At 44.6% G+C, this 18673-nt stretch overlaps 1 protein-coding gene across 1 annotated transcript in view; it reads right to left on the bottom strand.

Annotated features, from left to right (window-relative positions):
• Window positions 1-4048: 4048 nt before the first annotated feature.
• CHCHD2 (coiled-coil-helix-coiled-coil-helix domain containing 2) overlaps window positions 4049-18673 on the bottom strand; it is a 38694-nt gene continuing 24069 nt past the window's right edge. The window contains exons 3-4 of the mRNA XM_078679462.1: window positions 10968-11124; window positions 4049-4375 (exon numbers count right to left, since the gene is read on the bottom strand). Of these exons, the coding sequence (XP_078535588.1) occupies window positions 4365-4375; window positions 10968-11124 (168 nt within the window). The 3' untranslated portion in view covers window positions 4049-4364. The remainder of the gene's footprint in view (window positions 4376-10967; window positions 11125-18673) is intronic.

The following is an 18673-nucleotide window of genomic DNA, read 5'->3' as shown; positions in this document are numbered from 1 at the left end:
AGTTCTATGATTCAAAAATTAACCTGGCTGCAAACACTCCTAGAGAAATCTTTAAAATAGCCAAATCTCTGATCTCTCCTCCCCCTGAGCGAATGCCACCAGATGGGGCATTAGCCTGTTGTAACAACTTAGCAACTTTCTTCTTTCAGAAGATTCAAACCATCTATTCTTCTTTCTCCACTGATGGAATCGAATCGGAGGTTGCCACTATAGCACGCCCCAATATTCTGGCCCCCTGGATGTTGGAAAAATTTACTCTCTTGGACTCTACCTCCCTAAATAAAATAATTCCTAAAGTCACATCTGGATCCCCTAGTAACCCAGCACCCCCACAGTTCCTTACTTTGGTCATGGATGTTATCCGCCCAGTCATTCTCGATGTCCTTAACACCTCAATTACTTCGAGCATAGTTCCGACTGGGTGGAAATGTGCAATGGTCAAGGCTCTTTTAAAAAAAAAAAAACACTCTAGACCAAAGCAACCTAGCCAACTTCCGCCCCATCTCCCTGTTACCCTGGATGAGTAAACTGCTAGAAAAGCACATTAATAACATCTTAGTAGACTATTTGGAATCTAATAATCTGCTGTGTGTCTCCCAGACGGGATTCCGTCCCCAACACAGGACTGAGACAGCTTTGCCAGCAGTGACCGAAGAAACAAGAACTGTGTTAGACCGGGGAGGGAAAGCAGCCATTATATTACTAGATCTCAGCGCCGCGTTCGACACGGTTAACCATGCCACCTTATTACATCGTTTGAAGGGCATGGGAGTGTCGGGCGCGGCCCTGGCATGGCTTACATCCTTCCTGGACGAACGCTTTTTCCAGGTGTTTGAGGGGGGAGGCTGTATCCACCAAGCAGCCACTCAGTTGTGGGGTTCCTCAGGGCTATGCCCTGAGCCCCACACTTTTTAACGTCTACATGAGGCCCATAGCGGAGATAGTTCATCCATTTGGCGTCCGTATTGTCACCTATGCAGACGACACTCAGTTGGTGGTCTCACTGGACCACTCTGAGGGGTCGTCTAGCACGCTGAGCTCATGTTTAGAAGCAGTGGCTAAATGGATGAAATCCTCCTGCCTCAGACTGAATGGGGAGAAGACGGAGGTTATGCTATTGGGCAACTCCTCACCTACCATTCTGGCTTCCATCTGGCCCACGTGTCTAGGCCCCCCTCCCCTCCGCAAACCTCAGATAAAGAGCCTGGGTGTTTGGCTTGATAAATCACTGGACTTAACTTTTCAGGCCACCAAAACCGCATTCCATCTATTTTGGGTTGATGAGAATGCTCCGGAAAGTGCTCCCTCTGCTCCCATTCCAGGCAAGGAGAGTCATGGTCCAGGCCCTGATACTCTCCCACCTGGATTATGGTAATGCTCTCTATCTGGGAGCCCCGGTGGCAGTGATCAACAAACTCCAGGTCACCCAAAACTGTGCGGCCCGACTGCTTTTTCAAATTCCACGCTGGCAGTCGGCCAAACATGCCTTAAGAAAGCTACATTGGCTTCCTGTGGCAGCTAGAGTACAATTTAAAGCCATGTGCCTTGTCCAAAAAGCAATCCACAGAACAGGTCTAGCCATAATGTACCTTTTAGCTACTCCCTACCTTCTACTTAGAGCACTGTGCTCCAGCTCGTTGCATCTGGCCACTACGACCAAGATAAACAAAGCTCGCTGGGGCGGCCGCTCATTCTCACACAATGCTGCGAGAATTTGGAATTCCCTTCCGCTTGACCTCAGAGAGAACAACAACCGAATGGCATTCAGGAGGTCTTTAAAAACTCACTTGTTTGGTAGAGCCTGTTAATCACCCCAGCCGGCTGCCTTGGATTCAGTTAAAGCGCTGCCAGGCCTCCGGGTAGTCTATGCGCTCTATAAATGTAATTTTTCATTTCATTTCAGGTCTTCAAAGTGTGGATGTACCCCCAGGGAGTCAGTGGCTGTATTCCCAGAAGGCCGCAAATGAGTCTGCATTTACTCGTAAATTAGAGTAGCTTGGAAGTTGGCATGTTTCCAGGTTGTCTTTATTTAAATGCTGGGGGTGAAGTGCAAAAAAGATTTTTTTTAAATGGGGAAAATGTAATACTGAGTGCCATGGAAACGTGGTCAAAAAGTTAACTAGGAAGGACAAAATATTCTGTATTTTATTGCCAGTTTCACCTCCAGTTAAAACATGGACACACCTTAAGTGAAACATAAATGTAAGTTCAACTAATGGATGGGAAATGTATTCCTTAGTTCTGAAACCTCAGGTGGATAATTTTATTTTGTACGCAGTTTTACATAGAGCCAACTCAACCCGAAGATATTGCGTAGTTCGTTTAGTCGTAGCACGCCCCTTTTCGTAGAGAACTGGGATGGCCCCAATGATGAAGCATGTCACCGTGGGGCAATCCCGGTGAGTGAGGGGACACTAGAAAGAAATTTTTCTTTCTTTTATGGTCACACTGAACGAATAGGGTCAGTCACCTACACATGAGCTAGGTCCCGGGATCCAATATACAGGATTCCCACTTATGCATATATTAAAGTCTATACTGGCTCCAAAGCAGCCTTTATATTTGGTGATTAACCAATTGCAGACATTTACATTTTTTCAGGTAGCAGGTATGCGGGTCAGAAGGCATCGATGGCTTCTATGGCTCTCTAGACCCTTCTGCTTCAAAGCACAGGAGCCCCTTCACCCTGCTATTATGAAAAGGGATGTGAGGGCTCAATTTCCTTGCTAACATACGGGTCCAGGTCATCCTTGCTGTGCAAGGAACAGGGCCAGTGCCGCAGGGTGGGAAACAAATAAATACATTAAAAAAAAAAACACACACACACAAAGCAGCAGACAGCCTGCTTTGGGCAGCAAGCCTAGAAGGGATGGCCCCGGAGATTGGGCAGAGCAGACCGCCTGCTACGCAGATCTGTAGGTATCAGTGGTGATACAGCTGCAGAATTAAGACCGTTTTACTATCCTACCCTTCTTGCACTGAAGGACCAGTGCATTCTTGATGTGCCAGTGTTGCTTTGTGCCTCTGAGCAATAGCCCAAGGGAGGAGAACACGGACACAGAGTAAACACCTTGGTTTGGGCATCAGGGAGATGGCAGAGACAGCCTGATTCACTAGAAAGTATCTATCATTACTAAAGTAGATGCAGTGCACCGGGGGCCCAGAGGTCTCAGGAGCCCACTGCACCACAATTCTGAATATCTTCATAAGAAAGATCATTTTCCTTGGTAGCATTTGGGTAGAGGGCACCCTTGTCGCAAAAAGAGTCTGGTATAGTGTAGAAGGGGGTAACAGAACAGGCAGAGAAAGCATGCTTCTCAGGGCTGCAGCTATCATTAGTGCAACAGCTGCAGTTGCATAGGGGCTCAAGACAACAAGGTGCTTATAGTACCCCAGTTACAGGGTGTAGTGTTTTGGCCAATTCTGTTGTGTGATGCATTTGCTATTTTATAAGTTTTACATTTAGTGTGGATTATGAGCTACTGAAAAGCCCCCCTGAAATGAAATCATAATTCTACCCCCCACTTCCCAGATCAGCCCGGCCCCTCCCAATCTTTGCCTTAAGGTTTTGGATGGGGGATGACCTCAAAACATTTTGCTTAAGGGTGGGTGTAGGGAGCGGGGGGGGGGAGGGGGGCTTAGTGCAATAAAAGTTATAAGACTCCCCCCACCCCTACTCATATGGGGAGACAGGCGATTAACTAGAAGCGACCTCAGAAATAGGTTTACATCTTCATAGTTGACTGCACTAACACACACACACACACACACACACACACACACCCCCCCCGCAGTAAAAGTATGTGGGGAATACAGCACGAGAATGTTAGCAGAAGAATTAGGAATTAATTGCAAAACTGTGAACATTTTCCAGGGTTTGCACCTTAATAGCAGAAGCCCTGGTCACTAAACGCGTGAAATAGGAGCTCCATTTTAATGTCAAAAATGAAACAATCTTGCAAATAGTTACATGACTCAAGTACCTGCTTCTAAATACACTGCATGTGCAACTTTGCCTCGAACAACAAGTACTTTTAAACAAGTAATGTAATTTGTAAGGATTAAACTTTATTGAAAAATGAGAAATTAAAAGCTGATGAAAGAAAAATATTTATAACCTAACACCTTCAAAAATATGAAGCAAAATCATCGCAGAGTGTCAGTCGTTGGGTCATCGCTGCTTGGTAGGAAAAACACTTGGTGCCCCTCTAGTGCATGTGCATGATGTTTCATGACAACAGTGCAATTAGCAGCATGGACTAGGCGGAATCAAAATGCCAGTTTGTTGTATTCTTAAATAGCTGCTCATGTTACAATTACATTGACTTAATCGAGAATTCCATTCTTTATCATTTTGGGAATGTTCATGCCAAGCCTAGAAAGAAAGAAACGAGCAATTAGCAAGTAACATGGGTAAAATTAACTAACAGAACATGAGAACACACAACAGTTGGTAGCTGATACACAAATGTGTTGCCACGTATAACAGGCAAAATAGAGGCTTACAACATTTTTTAGGTCTCGCCTGTCGATGCGCATGCGCATCGAGCAAGCGAGACTATAGGGGCTCATCGACTCTTTATCTAACTTGCAAGGAATCGTGGCGATTCCTTGCAGTGCCCGTGACTTTTAAGCTCAATGCGCATGTGCATTGAGCTTAAAAGCGCGTGCACAGCCGCCCGCATTCCTCCGACACCTTTGAAGTGAAGCTTAGCTTCACTTCAAAGGCCCGGCTTCTTCACACCCACATGCCGCTCTGCCCCGCTCCGCCCCCTCCCCTGAGTCATCCTGCCTGCACGTGCGTCTTGTTTTACCCGCTCCGCCCCCTCCCCTTCCCGCCGTGTCGCATTTCTCCTCCCCCCTCCCCTCTCTTCCCTCCGTCTTGTTTTGCATTCTGAGCTCATTACTCTGAGAATTGCAGCCTCTACCTATTTCTTTAGAGTGAGTTTATATTTCCGGACACTCTTATTTAAACAGCATTTGCCTCACTGCCAAAGTAACCTGCAGCTCGGCTTCCGTTAATAACCTTCTAGATTTCCTCCATTTCATGCTACCTCATTCCCTCATGTTACCCATGGTAACCTCCTACGTGCTTCACTTAAAATCCACCCTCTAAGAAGAAATGCACTCAGGCCCTCGGCTGCGTCTTGTGGTCTGTGAGTTTATATTTCCGGACACTCTTATTTAAACAGCATTTGCCTCACTGCCAAAGTAACCTGCAGCTCGGCTTCCGTTAATAACCTTCTAGATTTCCTCCATTTCATGCTACCTCATTCCCTCATGTTACCCATGGTAACCTCCTACGTGCTTCACTTAAAATCCACCCTCTAAGAAGAAATGCACTCAGGCCCTCGGCTGCGTCTTGTGGTCTCCGCATCAATTTGTGCTACTTGCTGGTCTTGCTCATGTTATGTGATCCACGGCATGTCCTGATTGCACGAGCGGGACCCGAGGGCTCAGGAAGAGCTCGGCCGACTTCATCCAGAGCGCGCGCATCCCACCCCCGCCCCCTCTGACATCTGCCCGCGAGCGGGACTCTGCTTGATTTCCTCCATTTCATGCTACCTCATTCCCTCATGTTACCCATGGTAACCTCCTACGTGCTTCACTTAAAATCCACCCTCTAAGAAGAAATGCACTCAGGCCCTCGGCTGCGTCTTGTGGTCTCCGCATCAATTTGTGCTACTTGCTGGTCTTGCTCATGTTATGTGATCCACGGCATGTCCTGATTGCACGAGCGGGACCCGAGGGCTCAGGAAGAGCTCGGCCGACTTCATCCAGAGCGCGCGCATCCCACCCCCGCCCCCTCTGACATCTGCCCGCGAGCGGGACTCTGCTTGAATAATCCCCGCCGCACGAGGCATGGATCCCATTACCGTTTTATGGGTAGTTTAGTAAATTGAGATTTTTTGTCTAGTTGGCAGACTCAGCTGAGAGGCCAACAACTGAATGGGTGCGTGCGAAGAGTCCGGTAGCCTGTACTTCTGCCACGCACTTTTGTTTCTAATGCTTACAGAGCAGGCAGCGCTAGTATCTCACTCGCCTCTCGGTATTCATGCTTAGCTCCCTTTGTTAGTTTTTGGAGGGCAGTGTGATGACCCACTTTGTGGGATAGTTCAGAGTCAGGTAGCCTGCACTTCTGCCACGGTCTCACTAATTCAGAACGCATTTTTTTTTACTGCCTCATTAGTTAACCGCTCCACCTCCACTTTTTTGTCTAGTTGGCAGACTCAGCTGAGAGGCCAACAACTGAATGGGTGCATGCGAAGAGTCAGGTAGCCTGCACTTCTGCCACGGTCTCACTAATTCAGAACGCACTTTTTTTTTTACTGCCTCATTAGTTAACCGCCCCACCTCCACTTTGTTGTCTAGTTGGCAGACTCAGCTGAGAGGCCAACAACTGAATGGGTGCATGCGAAGAGTCAGGTAAGCCTGTACTTCTACCACTCTACCGCCCTCACTCTACCACCCTCACTCTACCACTTTACCGCCCTCACTCTACCACTCTACCACCCTCATGCTACAGCCCTCACTCTACCGCCCTCACACCCTCACTCTACCGCCCTCACTCTACCACCCTCACTCTACCGCCCTCACTCTACCGCCCTCACTCGTTGCCACCACAACATCACTCAGCGCCACCACAGCATCAATCTGTGCAACCATTCAACAACAACTGGTTCAAATATGTTCTGTCAATGTTTCAAGCTTTACTACAAAATGTCATAAAAAGATGTTACATTTTTTCACTTCTGTTCTTGGATTTTTGTCACAATAAAATACACTGAACATAATCTTCACAAAAGTTATTTACAAAAGTTTAAGCTATTGCCATTATAAATTACAATACCTTTTATTTAAGTATTAATTATTTAAAAAATTAAAAGCCATTGTTATTTGTAATATCAATACATCTAAGTCACGTAAATACAACACATATTGCATTACAAATGCTATAGGTGTCACATTTGCGAAAGTTAAAACTATTGGCATTGTAAATGACAAAGCTATTAATTTTGCTATTTTCAAAACCAACACATAAATACAAAATGTGTCATTTACAATACCAATAGGTCAAACTTTCCTAATGCGAGACCTATTGCATTCACCCTCAACCCCTCACCCTCACACAGTGCAATAGGTCTCGGAGCATTTGAGTTAGAGCTTTTAGATTTGTTTATGGCTTTTTTTCTTTGTAATTCTTTAGCATTGCCTACAGGAAACAAAAATGCTAAAGATTAAAAAAAAAAACCCATAAACAATTCTAAAAGCATAAACTCTAATGCTGCGAGACCTATTGCATTTCCAATGCTTGTTTGGGTTTGTCGTTTCTCATCTAAACGGCATATAAAAACACGGTGGCATGATACTGCAATTACACACGTGAGTATAAAGTGGAAGCTAAATCTTAACAGGGCTATAGGGACATTCAAATCCTACAATATTTTTTTAATATCATAACAATGTTAGACAAATAGGAGCATTCCATAAAACAGAGCAAGGAGGAATATAAACTGCATACATAACTCGAATTTAGAAAGGTAAACAAAGTTTCCTTTCACTGAAGTCTCCATAACACTCTACTCTCCTTTAATCCACTAACTTTTAGGCAAGTTGAACAGCCACTCTGGTAAACAACATTGCTATAGCATATTGACAAAGCCAATAGCTCTAGCATTGGCGAGACCTATTGGCTTTGCCAATGCTTGTTATGAATAAACTATGCCTGGGATTAAACGGAAATAGTAAGGTACGTCTGGGGTCGATCTGAAAGTAAGACACAGATAAGCACCAGCAGAAGCATCCATCTTATTACTCTTATCAATGAAATAACATTAGCTGTGACCCCTTTAGTACGAATCTGGACAATAACGGTTTATAGAAGGAAATTACAGAGGTCACATATTGGCCTAGGCCTTTGAATATAAGGATTTAGAGCAAGCCAGTCAACACTTTTCTGCATTTTAAATTACAGTTATTGCTTAGAGAAAGGGTTTAGTTTGATGTAGACAACATGCGGGAGGATAAAGCTGCTCCGATACGAGACTAAAAGTATAAGCTTGAGGATAAATGGAATTGATCGGTATGCAATTACTTCAGTACATATTGTTATCTTCAAGATTGATCAACAAACTTTGCCTCTAGAACGAGTATGAGTCAAATGATTTACCTGGATTCAACAAATATATGATAAATACATCACAAGTTGACAATAACAAGTTACTTTCTTCAGAACCTCATATACTCACAGCAATTAAAATAATGTCAGAGAAGGCCTTACAAAACTCAGCAGTGATGCCATCTGGGCTGGATCCTTTCCCACCCGCTAAACCTGTATTAGCTACTACAACTTTGGGATTGGAAATGCGAATATCCAAAACAAAACATTTAATTTCATTTTGCTAATATACTGCTATTTGACAAACAGATTCAAGAATCAAAATCACAGACTTATCCCAGAACTAGAAAGTCAAGAGTACTGAATACGTATTTGGTTAGCATCCAAGTTTGTAACATGCATAACATTTAATGACTTGTTATGACAAGGATTGAGTCAGTAATCCCAATTTATGTGAACATCCAAGAAAGAAACTTGCTGGGTGGGTGGGTGATGTGGGTCTTGTCCTGCTTTCTTGCAGAAATATACTTCAAATATCTCACCCCCTTGATTGCCTCAATTTGTTCAGACCCTCTAAAATTTCAGCCAGACTTGTCTCACCACTGGGAGTCTGCTGCCTCCAATGTCAATAGATCCTATCTAAATGTCTTTCATACACATCCCAGAATAAAGGTCTTAAACGATTCCAACATAGCGGACAGATCCTATACTGCATTAACAAAACAAAGCCTGGCACAGCTCTCCTCAAAACGCAAAGAATGTCCAAGAAACTGCCTCCCTAAAACCTACACATGCAGGCATTGAGTCCAGAGGAAGGAATATTAGCCCTAATTAGTAAACAGTCCAATATGGTCCTTGGAGAGATATCCATCCCATCAAACCTATGGCCAAGGTCCTCTGACAACAATAGCAGTACAATGTGGAAACACATTAAAAGAGTATAATTATAAAGGGCTGTCTGGGCATCTAATATGCTAGCTAAACCAGCCAAACCAAGATGGCTGCCAGGCAGGCAGCTTCTTTTCACAGTAGCTCTTACAGCTATTTTAATCCATCATCATCAATTATCTGCTTGTTACATCATCTCACACTCTCTCTCTCCCCTTCCATGATTATCGACTTCAGAATGATAGGTCTGAACGGGCACACATGGCACTCAAGAGTCTAGTACCCAAGATGGTTGACAATGCACCACAGCAAATCAAATAAAAGTGTATTACAGAGTCTGAAGGATACTAGCAGGACAAATGTTCTTGACAACAGATGAATGACGAGTTTGTTTCATGACTTTACCACTCTCTTCATGCTAATCAGGAGAGAACATGGTCCAACACAAGGCTGCTTTCTGCACGTTGTGTGGCACAGAACACCAATCAGGATATTAGCTAACGTGCTAAGGTCACCAAAACATAAGTGTCATGGGCTTCCCAGAAAGTGGTATGCCTATATGGAGGCACAACTAAAAATACGATTGAGTGGGCTTGTAATGACTCAGTTAACCAGTAGGCCCTTGTTGACCAAGCATTAGAAGGACGCTCATTGTGTGATATTGTAAGACTTTTATTTGACAGGAAACAGAGGACCTCAGAATCTTTGTTAGTCACATCTATAGTACCTTGCTTGCTGTGTGGGAATGTATTTCAAAGAACTGGCGTCTCAAAACCTTACCAGATCCCTTTCACATATTAACACAGAATGTCCCCTAGCCGACACTGGCTCAGCTATTCAGGAGTAGAGGGGGGCTTTTAATCTACAGCGGATCTTTTTCGCAACAATCAAATAAGGTATCAGGTCATTCAAATACTGTAGGGTGGCATTTGGAATACTGAGAACTGAAACTTTTCTACAGCTTAAGTATAGAGTTAGACATCTGGCAGTTAAGGCTGCAATGACAGCTAACACCCTCTAAGACAATGGTCACAATTGGGATTACACAAGGACTGGTATTGCGACTAGTTTTGAGATTAGGGAGGCATTCAAAGCTGATCTGGGTAGGGTGATAACACTCGAGTTAAGAAATTTTGTGGAGGGACACAGAGAAATAACGTGGCTGTTTAACAAGGGGGTCAAGGTGATAGGGTTTCACATGGAAGGGGACAAGAGCTCTTCAGAATCAGTACATGTGGGTATGTGATGCCAGATATTCTGGGTAGAAGTTTTCCGGGGACTTCAGATTAGTGTTCTGGGCAACGTGGTGGCATGGGAACACTTTTACATATAGTTGCCCTCACCAGGCTAAAAGACAGCCCAAAGAGTAACCACTAGCCAATGAAGGAATTAATTTCGAAGCCCAACTTTTGAGATGACTAGGGAAAAGTTGGGAGGTTATGGCTATGGAAAGGTTATCTAGACATAGACCAATTTGTATCTATTTTGCGTACTACCCGTCCTATGTGGAAAGTGTAATTTGGGAGCTCAATTTCCCTCCTACATTCAGAGCCTTTTATTTATTTGATTACTATGGAGTAATGCAGCGTTCTCTACGCCAGTGGTTCTCAACCTGTGGTCCGGGAACCTATGGGGCCTCAAAGACTACTCAAGGGGTCCAAGACTGCTTAAAAATTAAATAATATTAATATATTAACAGCGTGTATATAAATAAAGACGCACAATGTAAAATAAAAAGTGAAAAACAACTGATCTACGTCAAAGAGGATTCACATTATTTATGTGAATGCCGGAAGTTCATCTTTGCAAATTAGAATTAGGGCGGGGGAGGGGGGACAGGACGAGAGAGAAAGCAGGATTTTAAAGGGGGGGATCTTTGAAAAGGTTCTTACTCAAACAAACTTAGTCATCATCGTCTGACCTTGTTGGAATAATAGAAAGTTAGGGAAATAAAACATACCATTTGCAAACCTGCATTGTTTCAGCACTTCACCAAATCCTTCACAGAGCTTGAGGTCACTTTGATTCTGTGCACACTCTAAAAATTGCTTCATCTCATACTGACAAGGGGTGTACTGGGACTGCTGCTGATACATTGGCTGGGCAGGTGGTGGTTCCTGAATAAGTAAAAATAAAAGAGTCACAAACGAAACTGTGTAAAAAAGGAGGAGAGCATTTTAATCACAAACGAATGCACTGAATATTCGGATAATTAGCAAGAACAATCTGGGTAGCTTAAAACTTGATATGTACTCAGTTTTGCCTGCTAAATCACATTACAACCAATATTTTGTTTCAAAGAAAGTCCAATATAGTACAATCGTAGAAAAAGAAATATTCTGCTTGCTCACACCTCTTACATTCCTGTTGCAAACATTCAGGTTTCAAGGACATCCTACTGAAGCATTTAGCTGGCAGCCATGATCCAGTTACAGTATCAAGATGGCTTTAATGCCTCAGTCAATGGCACAAACAGGTGTGACCTATTGAGACCAACGGTTTTAAAACATTTGGTCTCATCCGCAGCTAAGGAGGACACCAAACGCAGCAGGGACACCATCCTCTCAATTACTAATGGGCTGAGGGGATAATAGCCACCCTTCAAGAGAAAGGTCATCCGCTCGGTTACATTCCAGCATAACAAGCTTTCCATAATGAGCCTGGCTATGAAGACCGACTAACAGTACAAAGACTACATATACCTCGCTGGCTACAAAACGATTTCTATTATAATTTAGGCAGCAAGCACTAGACTACTAACAGCTCTGTTTTTTTAGTAGATGGGAATCATCACACGTGAGTACATAAACACAGTTCTACTAAACACAATGTTGGGCCGGAAAAGTCCTCTTCATGGTAAAGACATGTACCCCGCCCTAAGTGCCCAACTGTACTGTTGTCTGGACCCCTAATGTGGATTTTTTGTCATAGGCAAACACAGATTATGTATGTGTGCACCGTGACATATGTCCCTCTCAAGAATTGCCGTCTTGCTGGACCGGGAGGGGTGCCCAAAGCGCTACCCTCATAGTGTTGAACGACTAATACCTTCACCAGGACGTTCAGGGCATAAGCACGGTGGTAGCAGCATACTGGGCAATGATCAGTACTAGCGAAAAGGACCTTTTTACTCTATGGCACTGGAGTGAGGCCTACAGGCTCACTCACATTTGTAAACGTTCTGCTGCTGTGTGCTTAACTCGCCCTAGGACTACATCAGGTTATGTTATCTAGGTATTTGTAAAGGACGCAGCTACTCCGTGGAGTGTCCCGGCTGATGCGAAAAGACCACTTAACACAGAACCAGAGAACACCAGAAACTAAGACATGCCAGGATAAAGTTGTAAAAGCCATGTCTTTAGTTTCTTTCTGAAGGAGAGGATATCCTGTACCAGTCTCAGAGAGAGGGGCAGATTATTCCGTACCCACGAGGCTACCACTTGAAGTGATCTGCCGCCTACCCGGAAGTGCCAAAACTTAGGTGAAGACATCAACAGCTGTGCGGAGGACCTCAAGGTCCGTTGTGGAACATAGTGCTGGAACCTTTCTCCAAGATATGGGACCCCTATCTTATAGAAGGCCTTACAAACCAAGACTAACGCTTTAAACTGAATCTTTTTACATACTGGCAGCCAGTGCAATGAAGCCAAGAGAGGAGTCATTCGTGTCCTGGACCCTGCCAAAAAAACAGCTCAGGCCGCCGCATTCTGGACCACTTGTAGGCGGGCGAGTAAGTTGTCTGGAAGACCAGACACAGGGCATTCGCATAGTCCAGTCTCGATACCACCAGGGCCTGGACCACCGTCCTCCTGTGTGAGACTGGAAGGAGAGGGAGAAAGTTCCTTTAAGTTTTCAATAATCCAAAGCAGGTTCCGGCCACAGATTGGATCGGAGTCTTCATAGACAGGGCCACATCCAACATGACCCTAAGATTTTTCACAGTACTGACTGAGGATGCAGGGGGAGGACATATCTTGCGGGCACCGCTGATGCCAATCCACACAGGGATGGGAGCTGAAAAAAATAATCTCCGACTTCTGGGGTTACATTTCAGTTGGTTTTGCCTGAGCCACCAAAATACTTCTGATAGGCAGGTGTTAATCATACTGCCATTGAAAACGGCACCCCTCTCACAGGAAAACAGCAGTTGTGTGCCGTCCGCATACAACACTATTTTAGCACAGTGTTTCTCAGCGAGGAGCACAAGAGGGGCCATATACAGATTAAACAAAGTCGAGCTCAAGATTTTAGCCCCGAGGGACCACCCACAATCATAGGAGGAATAGGGGCAGAAAAAGGAGAGGACCAGAGGGTTTGTAGGCGGTCACCTAAAAAGGAGTTGACCCATTTAAGTACCGAGCCTCCGATACCCCCTACTGGAGTCTACGCAGGATTCAAATGTGGGGCACGGTATTGAAGGCCGCGGAGTGGTCCAACAACACCAGTGCCACATTGCCCCCTTTATCTAGGGTGGCTTTAATGGTTTCAGAGACTTCTGGTAGAGCAGTTTTGGTGCAGAAATTTGCTCTAAAATCTGACTGACTCGGGTGCAGAAGATGGTTGGCTTCCACAAATTCCTTAATGACCCTATTGACATATTTTTCCAAAACCTGGGAAACAAGCATTTGTAATGCAAGTCTCGCATTAGGAAAGTTTGACCTATTGGTATTGTAAATGACAAATTTTTTATTTATGTGTGTGTTGGTTTTGAAAATAGCAAAATTAATAGCTTTGTCATTTACAATGCCAATAGTTTTAACTTTCGCAAATGTGACACCTATAGCATTTGTAATGCACTATGTGTTGTATTTACGCGACTTAGATGTATTGATATTACAAATAACAATGGCTTTTAATTTTTTTTAATAATTAATACTTAAATAAAAGGTATTGTAATTTATAATGGCAATAGCTTAAACTTTTGTAAATAACTTTTGTGAAGATTATGTTCAGTGTATTTTATTGTGACGAAAATCCAAGAACAGAAGTGAAAAAATTTAACATCTTTTTATGACATTTTGTAATAAAGATTGAAACATTGACAGAACATATTTGAACCAGTTGTTGTTGAATGGTTGCACAGATTGATGCTGTGGTGGCGCTGAGTGATGTTGTGGTGGCAACGAGTGATGCGGTGGTGTTCAGTGATGCTGTTGTAGCGCATAGTGATGTTGTGGTGCCCCTGAGTGATGCTGTGGTGCCCCTGAGTGATGCTGTGGTGATTCAATAGATAGAGTGAGTGTGATAGATAGATAGATAGAGGGAGGGCGATAGAGGGAGGGCGATAGAGGGAGGGCGATAGAGGGAGGGCGATAGAGTAGTAGAGTGAGGGCGGTAGAGTGGTAGAGTGAGGGCGGTAGAGTGAGGGCGTGAGGACGGTAGAGTGGTAGAGTGAGGGCGGTAGAGTGGTAGCGTAAGGGTGGTAGAGTGGTAGAAGTACAGGCTTACCGGACTCTTCGCATGCACCCATTCAGTTGTTGGCCTCTCAGCTGAGTCTGCCAACTAGACAACAAAGTGGAGGTGGGGCGGTTAACTAATGAGGCAGTAAAAAAAAAGTTCGTTCTGAATTAGTGAGACCGTGGCAGAAGTGCAGGCTACCTGACTCTTCGCATGCACCCATTCAGTTGTTGGCCTCTCAGCTGAGTCTGCCAAGTAGACAAAAAAGTGGAGGTGGGGCGGTTAACTAATGAGGCAGTAAAAAAAAAAATGCGTTCTGAATTAGTGAGACCGTGGCAGAAGTGCAGGCTACCTGACTCTGAACTATCCCCCAAAGTGGGTCATCACACTGCCCTCCAAAAACAAACAAAGGGAGCTAAGCATGCATGCAGAGAGGCGAGTGAGAGACTAGTGCTGCCTGCTCTGTAAGCATTAGAAACAAAAGTGCGTGGCAGAAGTACAGGCTACCGGACTCTTTGCACGCACCCATTCAGTTGTTGGCCTCTCAGCTGAGTCTGCCAACTAGACAAAAAATCTCAATTTACTAAACTACCCATAAAACGGTAATGGGATCCATGCCTCGTGCGGCGGGGATTATTCAAGCAGAGTCCCGCTCGCGGGCAGATGTCAGAGGGGGCGGGGGTGGGATGCGCGCGCTCTGGATGAAGTCGGCCGAGCTCTTCCTGAGCCCTCGGGCCCCGCTCCTGCAATCAGGACATGCCGTGGATCACATAACATGAGCAAGACCAGCAAGTAGCACAAATTGATGCGGAGACCACAAGTCGCAGCCGAGGGCCTGAGTGCATTTCTTCTTAGAGGGTGGATTTTAAGTTAAACACATAGGAGGTTACCATGGGAAACACGGGAGAATGAGGTAGCATGAAATGGAGGAAATCTAGAAGGTTATTAACAGAAGCCGAGCTGCAGGTTACTTTGGCAGTGAGGCAAATGTTGTTTAAATAAGAGTGTCCGGAAATATAAACTCACTCTAAAGAAAAGAAATAGGGAGATGCTGCAATTCTCAGAGTAATGAGCTCAGAATGCAAAAAAAACAAGTAACACGGGGCGAGAACGTTAGCAGCCTTTGATGTCTGATGGTGGTGTAAGCGAGACAAATGTTGGTGTGCGAGGCTTCCTTTCAAGTCGGGTGGGGGGGGCGGGGGGGCGAGCGAGTGGGAGGGAAGGAGCATGGTGGTGTGCGAGGTGAACGGGATTTAATTCACCAACCTCATAATTTTCACCAACCTCATAATAATTATGGAATAAGCCGATTTTATCTGGTTATTCAGTCTGACTGAGGCCTGCAGGCTAAAAATTGCAAAAGCAAGCGCTAGAGCGGTTTAAAGACTCTGCCTCATGTCGGGCTTGTGGTGTCTAATATCTGCCCCTCCACTCGTTACTGTTAGTGTCTTTGTAACCGAGTCAAATAACAGAGAGAGAAAGGGTGGATAAAGACCGAAGGAGGGAAAGTGGGCGAAAGGAGGAGGGGATAGAGAGTGGAAACTAAGAGAGGAAGGAAATGATAGAAAAAACTAGGCAAATATTGTATTTCACTGAGCCTTGAGTTCAGAATGTGTGTCCTACAGACACATCTTGTGGAGAATTAATAGATCACAATGTTGCTCCATCTATAATAAGAATGTAGACCGCATAGATTTGAAAGCCTCAGTCAGTGAAAGACCACAAGGTGGGTGTGCACGGAGTGTGTGAGGAATGACTGCGAGCCTACTCACGGTGTAAGGACAGCAGATGAGGAACGAATGGTGAAGGATACCAGTTAACCTGTTTCAATCATCAAGCAAATGGCAAAGCTATCAGAAGTGAAAGTTCACCAAGTAAAAGGGAGCATGGAGGCAGCAGGCAGTGAACATTAGCCAGGTAGATGTAGAACACAGGGTGAATTAATGAAAGTTCGCTTGTAAGTGACAGTAGTCAATACAGCTGTTGCCTTTGCTCATCTAAGCAAGTGTAGTCATAGGGAGCTGGGTTACCACCGCTCAGACCTTGGTAGCTTTTCCAAACTGATGATGAAAGGCTACCGACTAAAAATGGCTGCAAGCTTAGAAAGCCATCTCTAGTATTGTTCAATTAGAGATTTCACCTAGGCCAGAGCACTGGAGCTGCTGTAGCACTTGTCCTGCCTGACAGGGAAGATTAAAGCCTCTCCCCTGCCAGTGGCATCTTTGCTTACATCACTGCTCCTTGGGACTGAAGGTTATTCAACTTCTCCTACATTTTCCGGAGTCACAGCTTTTTCTTGCTGTTGTCTCTCGATGGTGCTCTCCTTTCTCATGGTTTTATTTTTAAATGCAGTGATGCTGCCGGGAGTTTGCCTCAAAGGCAACGAGAAGCAGTGGATGTATGCTTGCATTTACTGTACCGACATTTAAATAGCAATTTACTGTACTCTTTCTGGAAATCTCGCTCTTAGGCCTTGCTCAGTGTATTCTCAGAGGCTTGGCAGTAATTAGGGTGGAAAAGCAAAGCAAAAGACAAGTAAACGAGGGTTGTGGCAGGGTATTGAATACCAACAACTGGACTTGCTGTGTGGAAACGGCTGTGTATGAAAATGTATATTTACGCCTTGGCACTCATTTTCCAATGTTTGAACCGATTTTGTGATTAATATCCAAATTGCTTATTTAGTGAAGATATTTTCCACTAACCACTCGTGTCTAAAATCTTCTAATTTGACTGAGCATGAAGCTCCGATCCTTCTCTCTGGTTCCGTGCTGACATGCGTGTTGTTTTTTTACATTATTCACCATGCGAGCTGGCCCCATATGACTAAAAATCATATTTAAGGGCCATTTTATAGACTGTGATAGTGCTATAAAAGCAAGGCGGATGCTTTTTTCATACAATTATTTAACTTACACGGTTGGACCAAAATGTTAATTTCCCAAAAATCGGGGACCCCAGCACACCCCTTTGAATATGCAGGGCAGTTTGTCATCCTAGCGAACTCACTTGTATTTTGTTCGCGCTGGAGTTAACTTCACCAGTCGTTGTTTCACTAAGTCTTATGGTGAAATGAAGATGTTGCGGGCACTGTGTTTGCCAGGAGATTCCCAGTGTGTGAACGTTTTGCATAGGTGTTTAACATTGTGTGCTGAGGAGGTGGCATATCGTAGAAGGGCCCAACCTAATGTAGACTGCGTCTTAGTTCTCCGCACCATGGCATTTAGCACCGGACCCCGAACTTTGTGGCTGCCTGAGTCGCAAGAATCAGTTTTGTCGAAAGCATGCGAAGTAAACACGACCACGTTATTTAAATTACAAAAAAAAGCTAGCTGTGTGCTTCTCGAGGTCCGCTGCGCAATATCCCTTGCTGACCTCTAACCTGGCAGTGTTGCCTGTTGGGGGAGGTGGGGGCGATGGCAGTTTAGAGCCTCTCTCTTTACGGCCACCTGGTCAGCTTTTGAGCCTCACAGCCCATTCATTGTGTGTCATTCAGCTGGCATTAGAGGCTATCCTACAGGGGCGGCAGCTTAGCACATGCGGGAGCTTATGCCTAAGAAAACATTTCCCTCACAGAGAGAAGGCAATGGAAAAATCTATTATTTATTTTTTATGGGTCGAACTCAAGTTAAATCTAGCCTGCAAGAGGGAGAAAATCGCCATAAATTGAATGATGGCACAAACACTTTGAAGAGTGATTTTGAAAACGTAAAGGAAAACAGCTATAACATTAAATATCTACGAAGGAACAACATGAAATTTACTGTAAAGTACGAGGCATGGCAGAGTGTGAGGCATAGAAGAGGCAATCAGATAGGTAGGACTTTGGACCGAAAAAAAAACCAAGGCAGCGCTGGGAGGGGGGCTGGGCTGGGCAGAAATGCGAGTGAAGTGTGAAGCAGTGGGCGGTGAGGCAGGAGCAAATGGTATGGGGAGCCTTTGAAGAGCAAGCCAGAAACACCAGGGGGGCGGAGAAGCAGATTGCCTAGGAGGCAGGCAGAAGGCTCGGGCTCGTGCATGTGCACATGCACTCGATGAAATCCTTTTTTTGGGAGACCTTAGTTTAAGTCTTGGTTTCACTGCTATAGACTCGTCCTATTCCATTCCTACGGAATGGGAATAGTCCGAGACCTAAAAAAGGGCAACAATTTATTTATTTTATTTATTTTAGAGGTTTTATATAGCGCTGGCTGGACCCGGGGGTATCAGAGCGCTTTACATTTTAGAGACAAGAAAGGTCAATAAGACAGGGGACATACATAGCATCAA

The sequence above is a fragment of the Lissotriton helveticus genome, chromosome 3_1 (genome assembly GCF_964261635.1).
Source record: "Lissotriton helveticus chromosome 3_1, aLisHel1.1, whole genome shotgun sequence".
NCBI classification, from domain to species: Eukaryota; Metazoa; Chordata; class Amphibia; order Caudata; family Salamandridae; genus Lissotriton; species Lissotriton helveticus.
The sequence above is the reverse complement of the archived record's forward strand: the minus strand, read 5'-3'. Positions and strand labels throughout refer to the sequence as shown.